Source organism: Pongo abelii, chromosome 6 (assembly GCF_028885655.2).
Source record: "Pongo abelii isolate AG06213 chromosome 6, NHGRI_mPonAbe1-v2.0_pri, whole genome shotgun sequence".
Classification (NCBI taxonomy): domain Eukaryota; kingdom Metazoa; phylum Chordata; class Mammalia; order Primates; family Hominidae; genus Pongo; species Pongo abelii.
Window position 1 is genome coordinate 58,313,367 of NC_071991.2, and position 12,030 is coordinate 58,325,396.

The 12,030-nt window shown below is 33.9% G+C and overlaps 1 protein-coding gene across 5 annotated transcripts in view; it reads left to right on the forward strand.

Moving 5' to 3' along the window:
- SKAP2 (src kinase associated phosphoprotein 2) overlaps positions 1 to 12,030 on the forward strand; it is a 259,980-nt gene that overhangs the window by 60,937 nt on the left and 187,013 nt on the right. For all 5 annotated transcript variants that reach the window (XM_054559360.2, XM_054559361.2, XM_024249834.3 and 2 more), the window contains 3 exons: positions 1,026 to 1,131; positions 1,760 to 1,785; positions 11,703 to 11,810. In XM_054559360.2, the coding sequence (XP_054415335.1) occupies positions 1,026 to 1,131; positions 1,760 to 1,785; positions 11,703 to 11,810 (240 nt within the window). The remainder of the gene's footprint in view (positions 1 to 1,025; positions 1,132 to 1,759; positions 1,786 to 11,702; positions 11,811 to 12,030) is intronic.

Genomic DNA, 12,030 nt, shown 5'->3' on the forward strand with positions numbered 1-12,030 from the left:
AAAGCTAAACATATATCCCTTCCATATGAAATAATCAGTGATTTATAGCCGTGCCTACTTAAACATCTTTTAATGATATCCTCCATATTAGATATTTCAAAATGAGGTGTGAAATTCTGAAAATAAAATTAAAATTGCACAGTATTTCATGAATAATAAGAATGGAACTAGTATAAAAATTAAACCTGTAAGGACTTGTTGGAATTTTACACTAGAGAGAACCAGACAGCACTGTAATTTAGAAGTTTACTAAAATTAAAAAAAGAGGCTATGAGGGAATGTTACATGAAGCCACAGAAATCTTGTTTCTTGGTGACTATATTTTTATATAGTGGAAGAATTTATGTTTGTACTTCTTCCTTAAGAAATATTTCAGTTGGTAATACCAAGGCAAGAAGCAAGAGCTCACAAAACTACACAGCTGGTTATCTTTTTTATTTGAGGGTAGTCAGAATGAGTGCATAGGTAGGAAGGAGGAGGGCTTGATTTGGGAATCTTGGCTAGAAAAGTGGATTTACTTTTTCCTTTAAAGCATTACATGTTGGATATACCTGAAAACTGATTATACTAGGGAAAACAGACCCTTGCCAGAGACATTAGCTTATATTGACACAATAATATGAATGACATTTTCACACAGGAACTTACAAAATACTAGAAAATGATATTAACAGATGCATAAAAGCTTGGTGCTTGCTTCCACATAAAGAATTTTTTTTATGGGGCACCATAGTTTATTAAACTTGTGTGCTTCTTCCTTGTTTAATGATGCCAAACATCCAAATAGTATTTGCTGTGGTAAGCATAAGTAGAACATACAAATTTTATTAGCTAAATGGTGAACAGATTTGTTCAACTTAGTATTTGAAACACACTTCAACTGTTATGCTTTGGAATGATAATTAACTATAACAAATTGTACAGGCATTAACACTTATATGTAGAAACAATCATTGTCCTATTTATCTTCACAAAACCTTTATTTCTTATAATTTGTATCCTGTTTCTTATATTGCATGGTTTAGATGTTGAAACATTTGTAGCAGACATACTGAAAGGAGAAAATTTATCCAAGAAAGCAAAGGAAAAGAGAGAATCCCTTATTAAGAAGATAAAAGATGTAAAGTCTATGTAAGTCACTTACCTTTTGTTTACTGATTTCTTACATAGAAGCAGTTTTGTAACTAACATTTTAATAAGAAATCGATTATTATGGAGTTAAATTTTTCATGTTCTAGTTTAATTAATGTTAAGTATTTTTGAAGGGCAAAAAATAGATTTCCACTATATAGTTTTTAAACACAGATACGCTTATCATAATACCCTTCTTGATTATGTATTTTTCTGAGCATTCTAGCAGAGTTCAACTGTTTATTTTGATTATCTGAGGGTATATTTCGTTTAAATGACAAGACAAAGGTGGATTGAGGATTTTAATATACAGAAAATACCTGACACTGAAGAAAGAGAATTCTTTTAATTGTTACTACTTTAAATGAATAAATGTAATATATTTACATGTCATAGGTATTAAAGATATATCTTCATTTTACTACTGTACTTAGATCTTTAAAAATTATTTTATTTGAAATTTTTAAGCATTTTGGAATTGTCATTTCAGGACAGGAATTAGTTTTTTCTAATGTATGTCTAGGTGTGTATTTTTAATTTAGATTTTGGATTTTAATTATTGTTACTGATTAGACCTTGTTTTGATTTTTCAACCTCATTTAAAAATATAATGTTCTTTATTTTGTAGCTATCTTCAGGAATTTCGAGACAAAGGTAAGTTTTCATGTTTGGCAAACTTAAAAATTTTTTTCCTCTGTGGAGATTTTCAATAGGATAATCTAACACATACTGAAATTTGATAGTTGGAATTAAAATTTAGATTTCCGTAATGTATACTTAGACCTTCAAGATGAGAGTGCTAGCTCCCCCTGCTGAGAAGAAAATTATAAAGTATATCCAGAATTTACTCTGCACAGTCTTTTGATGCAGAAATCTTAGGCATTTAACATTCTTAGGTTTTGTGTTTCTTGGAGTACATTGTGGCAGAAATTTGTTAGGAAAGGTAAAAACGTGCAATTACACATGGAATAACTTGGTGAAGCAGAGGTGAGATACTAACCCACTGCCATTTAACACTGCAGAGATTATTTTATAGTGGTGGTGGGAGAAGGGCCTGTGACTGAGTGCTCAAAGGTAATGTTTTTGAAGGATGTTTTGAAAACAGTATAAATTTTTGTTTGAGAACAAACAATAAAATCTTTTTCAAGTGAAAGTTTTTATTTTCCTTGTGGTTATTTTGATATGAATACATAGGGGCCATAGACATTTTTTAAAGAAGGGAATTCAGTTTCATTTTTTTTGAAATATGTGAGAATGCTGATAACCTGATTGTCTCCCTCTAGATTTGAGAGACAGCTGCTTAGCAGACTGAAAACCAGATCAGGAAAGGTATAGGAACTTCCTACTACTTTATATATTCAGTTCTTTAAGGGAAAATGGGTGTGGCCCTTACTTCCATGATACTTATTCATAGGTTATGACATACAGCTTGTGGATGCTGGTGTGAGGGTTACAATATGAGGTTAGTTAACCTCCATGGAGCTAGATTCTGGGTTTGAGGAAGACACACAGTATGGCATCTTCTAACTGAAGATAGCAGATCCCAGAGTAAATCATATTTGTGCCAACTGGTAAGTGAGAAGGTGGTAACAGTTTCAATAAACAAAGGACTTAACCAGACAAACCTAAAATCAATTAAAAGGAAGTCACAGTTTATTTTCACATTAGATCATCAAGATTGGTATGATTGAAGGGAATGAGAAGAGATTTTTTTTTTTCATATTAAGATTTTTAACACTTAAAGAAATGAGCAGGAAACTATTCCCTGTAAGTGCCCACTTTTTTTTGTGCTCTACAAGAAATCCTAAACTATGGGTTTAATTATGCTACATTTTGTTTAGACGAATGTAGAAATGAATTTATGCGTTTTAATTATGATAACTTTTATTATATAGTATACTTTATGGAAGAATATTAGATATCAGATTCTGCCTCTCTTAAAAGGCATATTATTTCCAGTGATTATTGAACTTGCATTGTGCTTTGTGGCTTAATTATTTGTACATTTAAAATTTTTAAGCTAAAAAAGCATGATATGAAGTAATTGTGTAATTGCATGTGGATCAGTAATAGTGTAGAAACTTTCCCTTTGGTATTTTGTTTTAGACTTCGTTCAGGTGTGTGGATATTAAAATTACATTACTGAGATACATTTTTTTGTCTCTAAAGAGAATGGAAATTTATATGGTATTTGATAGAAATTGAAAAATGAGCATAAAATGGAGTTCAAATAGCATAGAATTTAGAGATTGCTCATAATCATTTTCCTCTGAATAAGTCATTTGTAGTTCAATACTGCTGTATTGAGTTAACTAATCACGAAGAGTGCCTGTTCAGAAGTAAGCCTGTAGATGAATTAGATGTATACCTTGGAGAAATATGAGCTGAGTACTTTTATGCCATTGTATACTCAAAGTGTATTCAGCTTTGTTCTAAAAAGACTATTCCTGTACTTTGTTAGACATAGTAAAGGGTACAGACCTAATAGTTGCAAAGTAATTATTCAATATATAGTACATCTCTTTTTAAAAATAGGAATTTATTTTCAGGTCTCCACATTAAGTAAATTCAATTCTAAGTATGTTTTGGTGGTGTTGCCTTTTCTCCACCTTACATTTTCCCTTTGAGGTTTTGGATTATCTTTATCCAAGGAGGTCTGGGCAGAATTCCTTTTGGCTGTTTTCCCGTCCTTTCTCTTCCTTCTTGTCTCTCTCTCTTTCTCTAGTCAATGTAGGGTCACATTGTGAACATAACTTTTTTCTTCCTTTCTACCTTTACACCCTTATTTTATTTACATACATGCATATATGTATTTTAAATGACAGTTAAGTATCATTTTGATGTCACTATTGGGGGGAAAAAAAGGACCAGGTAGAGAGTTCTTAAATAAAAAGAGTTAATTCAGATTTATTCATATTTAATAAGTCGGTTATTAATTTCTCTAATGCACACAGATGTGTATCATCCTTCCTTACTTCCTTCACAAATCCTTCCCTTCTACTCTAGATAATCTCCCATCCTGAGATTTAACAATACAGATTTTACAGTTTGAGGTATTTCTTTTTTTTAATTATTATACTTTAAGTTCTAGGGTACACGTGCACAACATACAGGTTTGTTACATATGTATACATGTGCCATGTTGGTGTGCTGCACCCATTAACTCATCATTTACATTAGGTATATCTCCTAATGCTATCCCTCCCCGCCCCCACCACCCCACAACAGGCCCCGGTGGATGATGTCCCCCTTCCTGTATCCAAGTGTTCTCATTTTTCAATTCCCACCTATGAGTGAGAACATGCGATGTTTGGTTTTTTGTCCTCGTGATAGTTTGCTGAGAAGACAGGGTCTCACTCTGCGTCTCAGGCTGGAGTGCAGTGGCACCATCTTGGTTCAGTGCAACCTCCGCCTTCCATGCTCAAATGATCCTTCCACCTCAGCCTCTGGAGTAGATGGAACTGTAGGTGCTTGCCTCCATGCCCAGCGAATTTTTTTTTTTTTTTTTTTTTTTGGTAAAAACGGGGTTTTGCCACGTGTCACAGGCTGGTCTCGAGTTCCTGGGCTCAAGAGATCAGCTGCCTCAGCCTCCCAAAGTGATGGATTACAGGCATGAGCCACCATGCCTGGCTGTCAATTCGTAAAATTTAAAATTAATTGAGTTGATATGGTAGTTGAAACACTACGCTGCATAGATCTTAGGAGATTTTTTTGGTATTTCCATTTTTTTGGGTGAGAATAGTTTACACTGGTTGAAACTCGTTTTATTACAGTGGCTTCTAGATATTGAAGCTTGTGTATTAAGCTAATTTTTCAGTTGTTTATATTCATTTCCATAGAAAGCTATTGTTTTAAAACTTTCTTTTTCATTTATTAAAATTCTTCTTTTATCCTTATATGTGCAAGTCTTGATTCCCCTATTGAGGAGATCTGACAAATTGCAGCTTTAGAATAATTATCAGCTGATTTTCTAAATTCCTTAATTTTACTTGTACTTAGGAAAGATTTGAATCTAATCAGCTAGAACACTCCTTGCTTAGTCTAGTCCTTGTTATTCATTTGAAATATTGCGTGTTTTATCTGGAACAGATAGTGCCTTCTTATATCCTTCAAAGTATTGTACGGGACAGAATAACCTAGTTTCTTTTTTTCTTTTCTTTTTCTGAGATAGGATCTCACTCTGTCATCCAGGCTGGAGTGGAGTGGTGTGATCATGACTCACTGCAGCCTCAGCCTCCCCCAGCTCCTTTGGGAGGCTAAGGTGATCCTTTTTCCATTTAGCCTCCTGAGTAGCTGGGACTATAGGTACGCTGCCTGTGTATTGTATTTTTTTGTAGAAATGGGTTTTTGCCATGTTGCCCAGGCTGATCTTGAACTCCTGGGCTCAAGAGATCCACCCGCTTCGGCCTCCCAAAGTGCTGGGACTTACAGGCGTGAGTCACCATGCTCGGCCGACAGAATAACCTAGTTTCTAACCTTAGTTTTTTACTTGCAATATTGCCTCATATTATAAAGTATCCTCCCGAATTTAGGCTTCATGCACTGGAATTATGCTATGTGATTATTTCAGCATTGTTCTCTATCACATAACAAGGTCATAGTTCTCTTAATTGACTTGAAATAATTATTTTTGCAATGAGAATATATTACTATTTAGTAAATACTGTTATTGACTAATAAGTAGAATTTTCTAATACTGTATATATTAAGTACATGATAAAAAAATTTTGGCTATAGTTGTGTCTTGATCATGTATTAGTCTCGGTTTTCTCCAGAGATGATTTAGGTGTGATTACTTTCTTTATAGAATGATATACTGAAATAAGATAATGTGAAAGTACCTAGTAGGTGTTCAATAAATATTAATGCATATTCTCAGATTCAACTTCGTTTGTCAAGATTTAAGTTAATCTTGATTCATAAATTCAGTTTTCAAACAATTTGCGGGAAAATTATCAATTATTAAAAGAAGGTCATATTTATTAGCATTAGTCAAATGTTTCATGAGTTTTTTTTTCAAATTTGTAAAATGTTAGTGTCTACATTTTTTTTTTTTTTTTTTGAGATGGAGTCTTACTCTCTTGCACCCAGGCTGGAGTGTAGTGGCGCGGTCTCTGCTCACTACAACCTCTACCTCCTAGGTTCAAGCGATTCTCCTACCTCAGCCTCCCGAGTAGGATTACAGGCATCCACCACCATGCCCGGCTAATTTTTTGTATTTTTAGGAGAGATGGGGTTTCACCATGTTGGTCAGGCCGGTCTCGAACTCCTGACCTCAGGTAATCTGCCCACCTTGGCCTCCCAAAGTGCCGGGCAGGTGTGGGCCACTGTGCCCGGCCTAGTGTCTACAGTTTTGAAAAAGGGGAATATACTGCTTCAGGTGCTACAGATAAAAGTCTCATTTTCTCCTTTAAAATTTGTTTGCTCTAATTGTAAAAAAAAAAATAGATTTTGCCTTAAGATTTTATTGATATTGTTAAATATGCATAGATTTACTTAGAAAGCAGTTTCCTTTGACCTTCTCACTCATGCTATTTCTTAAGTTTATTAATGGACTAAGAATAGCAGAATAAGAATAGCAGAAAAGTCTGAAGTTTGGATGATGTTTAATTTCCTTTTTTTACCCTTCCTAACATAGTGTGTTTTCTGTTGAACGATAACTCCACAGTGAAATCTGAGGAAATAATTCACAGCTTTTTCCTTCCACCACCTACCCCCACCATTGTACAAATGTCTTAAGCATGTTTGAAATGATGGGACCTGTAGTAGTAGAAGTATATTTCACAGGCAGTGCTTGAAAAATGGTTTTTTCTTATTTTAAAGCTCTGCCCCAGTTTTGTGCCAGAAGTTGTCTTTAGTATTTGCATGCCCTCCTATTGTAGAAGAATTATGAGGAGAATCTTCTTTTCAGTAACCTAGATCCTTCAAAACCTTAAGAATGAAACTTTTCCTGAAGAAATGACAAGTTAAATGCTTAATTATGTATATTTAGCTATATATTATTACTTGAAAAATTAGACAAGTGAACTATGTAGAGAATTAGAAATTAATTTTTTTTCACTAGAGTAATTTTTCCCCGTTTGTCTTTCAGTAAGAAGGAATGGTTATCACTCAGATTTTAGGTACAGGTTTAGTAGTATCCCTTATCTAAAGTTCTTGGGACCAGAAGTGTTTCGGATTTTGGATTTTGGGACATTTGCGTATATATAATGAGCTATCTTGGGGACGGAACCTAAGTGTAGACACTAAATTCATTTATGTTTCATATACACCTTGTAATTTTGTGCATGAACTAAAGTTTGCATACATTGAACCATCAGAAAGCAATGATGTTAGGCATGGAATTTTCCACTTGTGTTGTCATGTTGACACTCAAAAAGTTTTGGATTTTGGAGCATTTTGGAGTTCTGTTGATTTAGGAATGTTCAAGCTGTATGTTACTTCATTTCCTGTTTACCTGATTGTGTTTAAAATGGACTGTTTTGAAAAAACAAGCAAAAAATTGGGTAAATCAGCTTCAATGGTTGTAGAGATTATGACTGTTCAGTTGTTGTTGGGCTACATCTCTAGGCATTTGGGAAAATGTTAATTGATAATGAACCATATCAAAAAGAATGGCTAATAGTAATTTGATCCCAGCTAGTATAAATTTAAAAATGTTTTTCAGAAAAATATTCTGCTGTAGTATGATTAAACCTTGAGTTTGTTGTAATGTTTGTTACTACTGAAATTATAGGAAGGTAAGTCTTGGATCATTGTCTTTTATTCTGTTAACTTTGTATCGTTAATTAAACTTTTGAAAGTTGTGGGATAAATCAAATGCTTTTCTAGGGAAACAAGAAACAGTATTAATGAGCAACAACCCCGTAATTATCCTTGTGAGTACATAACAGGGACACATTCATGTCTTTTCTTTGTGCAATAACTTTTACAAAGAAGTATTTTTAAATTGATCATTAATTTTATGACCACAGAAATGAGATGCAAAATTTATGCTATTGTCAGTGGCACAGGCTCACAGCACCACTGACATTATGTGTGATTGTAATAGAATGGCTGCCAACTAATGATTCTATAGACATTTCATTTGAGCGTGCTTTTCTTTAGATGTGTGATTAGCTGTAATGCTTTCATTTATGTCTGTAAATTATATTGGATATGTTTACCCGATGCCTATTGTTGATTTGGAGTTCAGTTTTGTATTACATAAATGCAAGCTGAACCTTTTTTTTTTTTTTTTTAATTTATAGAAGTCTTTGCAGGTATAACTACAAATACTCAGCCCCTTGGGAGGAAAAATGCTTTGCACTACTCAACAGTAACCCCTGCGTTCAGTTAAAACTCCTTATAAGACAGCAGCTTTTACTCTTTATTGGGTCGAAAAAAAATTAGGGGGGAGGAAAAGGGATGGACCATCACTGGAACAATGGTAAGATGAAGAAGACCATCTTGAAAAATGATGTGTCCTTTCAACTTAATGCAGGTTAAAAGGGGCTATCCCTGTATATATAGCATATAGATTCTGTGCTCTCTGAGTTAATTCAAAGGATTATGGGGAGAAAAAAATAAGGAAGAAATGAAGCCAGTAGCAGTACTTAATTCATTTTGTCTTAGGTAAATATAAACATCACACTGATTAAAAAAAAAAATACTTGCAATTAGCTGCAATTCTTAGAATGGGTAAGTTGAAGACAATTTCATTTTAATATATAACCCAAAAGTGTTTTATTTTTATTTTGATTTTGATTTTTTGAGACGGAGTCTCACTCTGTTGCCCAGGCTGGAGTGCAGTGGCATAATCTTGGCCCACTGCAGTGGCATGATCTTGGCTCACCGCCTCCCGGGTTCAAGCAGTTCTCCTTGCCTTAGCCTCCTGAGTAGCTGGGATTACAGGTGCCTGCCATCATGCCCGGCTAACTTTTGTATATTTAGTGGAGACGAGGTTTTGCCATGTTGGCCAGGCTGGTCTCAAACTCCTGAGCTCAGGTGATCCACCTGCCTTGGTCTCCCACAGTGCTGGGATTACAGGCGTGAGCCATTGCACCCAGCCTATTTTTTTAAATAAAAACCGAAACCATGACTTCCTATAAAAGTCAAAACCATGACTTTCATAAAAACCAAACCATGAAAGACTCTCAGGTCTTTCACCTGTTAGTGATCAGTTTGTGTAGAATAAATACTCTTTACTCAGATATTATTGAGTTTATAGCTTTAATAATGAACTGTTGATATGTATGTATATATTTATACATATTCATTGAATATAGGATGGTGTTTGCATTTGTGTGTATGTATGTGTATATAAATGCATATATACACACATATATATGCACACATAATGATGGATGTTATCAAAGGATAATAAACTACTTCTAATTTTAAAAACTAAGTTTTAATTTTTTCTGTTTACTTCCACATAGAATTTAATATAATTTAAGCCTGAATATCTGAATTTTTTTCAAAATCTTTGCTATATATTATTTGGTTTTACTGTTCTTTTTAAATAGTCATAATAGCAAAATATGCCACATGCTAAGTTCTAGTAATGTTTTTGAAGTATCCTAATACTTTTTTTTGCAGCAAGATTTTTTTTGTGTGAGATATGCAATATTCTTAGAAAATTCATACCACAAAAATTCTTAATTTCATTAAGAATGTAAAGATACTCTAACAACTAAAAGTAACTGAGAATTTCTTGATCCCTACTGGTACATATTCCATGAACTGTCGTAACATGATCAAAACATGTTTACTAGCACTTTATGAAGTTCCTTCCTACCTTATATTTGAAATCAGAGCACTCTTCTTTTGTTAAAAAAAAAATTTTTTAGAGATGGGGTCTTGGTCTGTTGCCCAGGCTGGAATACAGTGGTGCAGTTATAGCTCACTGCAGCCTCAACTCCTGGGCTCAAGCGGTCCTCCCACAGATGTGACTATAGGTGCAGGCCACCACGCCTGGCTAATTGTTTTTATTTTTATTTAGAGATGTGGTCTCGCTATGTTGCCTAGCCTGGTGTCTAATTCCTGGCCACAAGCGATCTTCTGGCCTCAAGCATGCTGAGTAGCTGAGATTACAGGCGTGAGCACTGCCACCAGCCTAGCACTCTTCTTTTCATAAGAGAAATATTGTGAGGGATCATTGAGTGTTCTGAAAAGGACTTTGAACATCTCAAAAGAAAGAGAAATTAAGTTCCAAAGAATGAGTAGTACTTATGTGTTCCTTAGAATTTTAACTGTGGGAGTAACATCACCATATTTACTGTACCTAGTAGTAGAATCCCTAAGGATGACAATATAGCCATCTCTATGTTCTGCCCTTATCGTCTTAATGAGAGATGTCTCTGATGACAATTGCTCATGAAGTGGCAAAATTATAAGGAAATAGGAATATGTATTTTTAAAAAATTATTTGGACAGTGTTGTCTTGAGAGAGGCTATTTTCTCTACCAAAAATGTGGTAACAGATAGGGTGACACCCATCAAATGTGTCAGAGGACACAGATACCCTTTTGGAGAGACAAGTAGCATTAATCTGGATCTGCCAGGAACTGTGGTTCAAAAGTAATACTGTAGGCACTCTGTGGTTCCTATCGGAATTTTCCTTGTGCTTTAAGGGTAATCCCTGAGGTGGCAGTTTTTCTGTCAGGTAACTTGAATTCAACAGTCAAATACTTAATATAGAATTAAGCATACATTTTTCTTTGTTGTGAAGTCTGGGTGAGAAATGAATGCTTATGTGTAACTGGGCTAGCAGATATTTGTGTTTTTTTAAAAAAATTATTTTAAATGATTATATGGAAAAAATTGAAACCACAAGATCTTGTGGAGATTAATTAGCCTAAAATAGAAAAATCAATCAAAAAATCAATCAACGAACCTAGGATTTGAAAATCAAGTAGGAAACTGGCCAGAACATTAAAAAATAATAACATACCATTGAATGAAACTGAAAGTGTCTAGTTTGTAAATTACCCTTACTTGAATTTAAAAAGATTATGAAAATTTTAAAGCAGTTTTTTTCTATAAAAGATTTGTGCTCTGGAAAATGCAGCAGATTATTTTTAATCCTCTCTAATCCTGTGATTTTATACAAAATATTCATACAGCTTCAAATTATTAGTTTCTCATCATAATTTTTCAAATTATTGAATAGGTAAATGGAGTTACTTGTATTATGTTTTCTGTTGTGCTTCCTGGGTTTTGTTGTTGTTGTTACTGTTATTTTGGTTTTGTTTGTTTGGATATACACTCTGTTTTACCCTGCTTCTACTTTTTGGATTCTTCTTTGTAGAGATCATTCATAATTTTGGACTGTATCCTTTTGTGTCATAAATAAGCAATTGTATAATGACCTTCAAAAACTCTTACTATGTCTAAGTTACAATGGCTATAAACTAAAATAAGACCTGTTTTTACCTAGTTTTAAAAGTTTTCTTTGTTTTTCCATGACAGTGACTCAATTTACTAGTAGAATTTACCTCTTCTAACAAAGTAACATTAACATTAAGTAACATTACTTTAAATGGCTAAAGTATAAAAGGCAGTTCTCTGATTTTTTTTTTTTTTAACAGGTGATGCAGAAGATGGGGAAGAATATGATGACCCTTTTGCTGGGCCTCCAGACACTATTTCATTGGCCTCAGAACGATATGATAAAGACGATGAAGCCACCTCTGATGGTATGTGACATTTTCCCACATAACTCTGACACTCACACAAAACAATGCTATATATATATAGGTGTTAGTTTTATGAGAAAGCAGATGAACATAGAGGCTTCGGTTAACTTACCTTTACCAAAACCTTTTAAGGAACAGAAGAGCTCTCTCTAGTGGTTCTAGTGAGGTTTTCCTAAGTATGTAGTTGGTTCTTTTTCTTGGAAATTTTCTTTACTAAAAT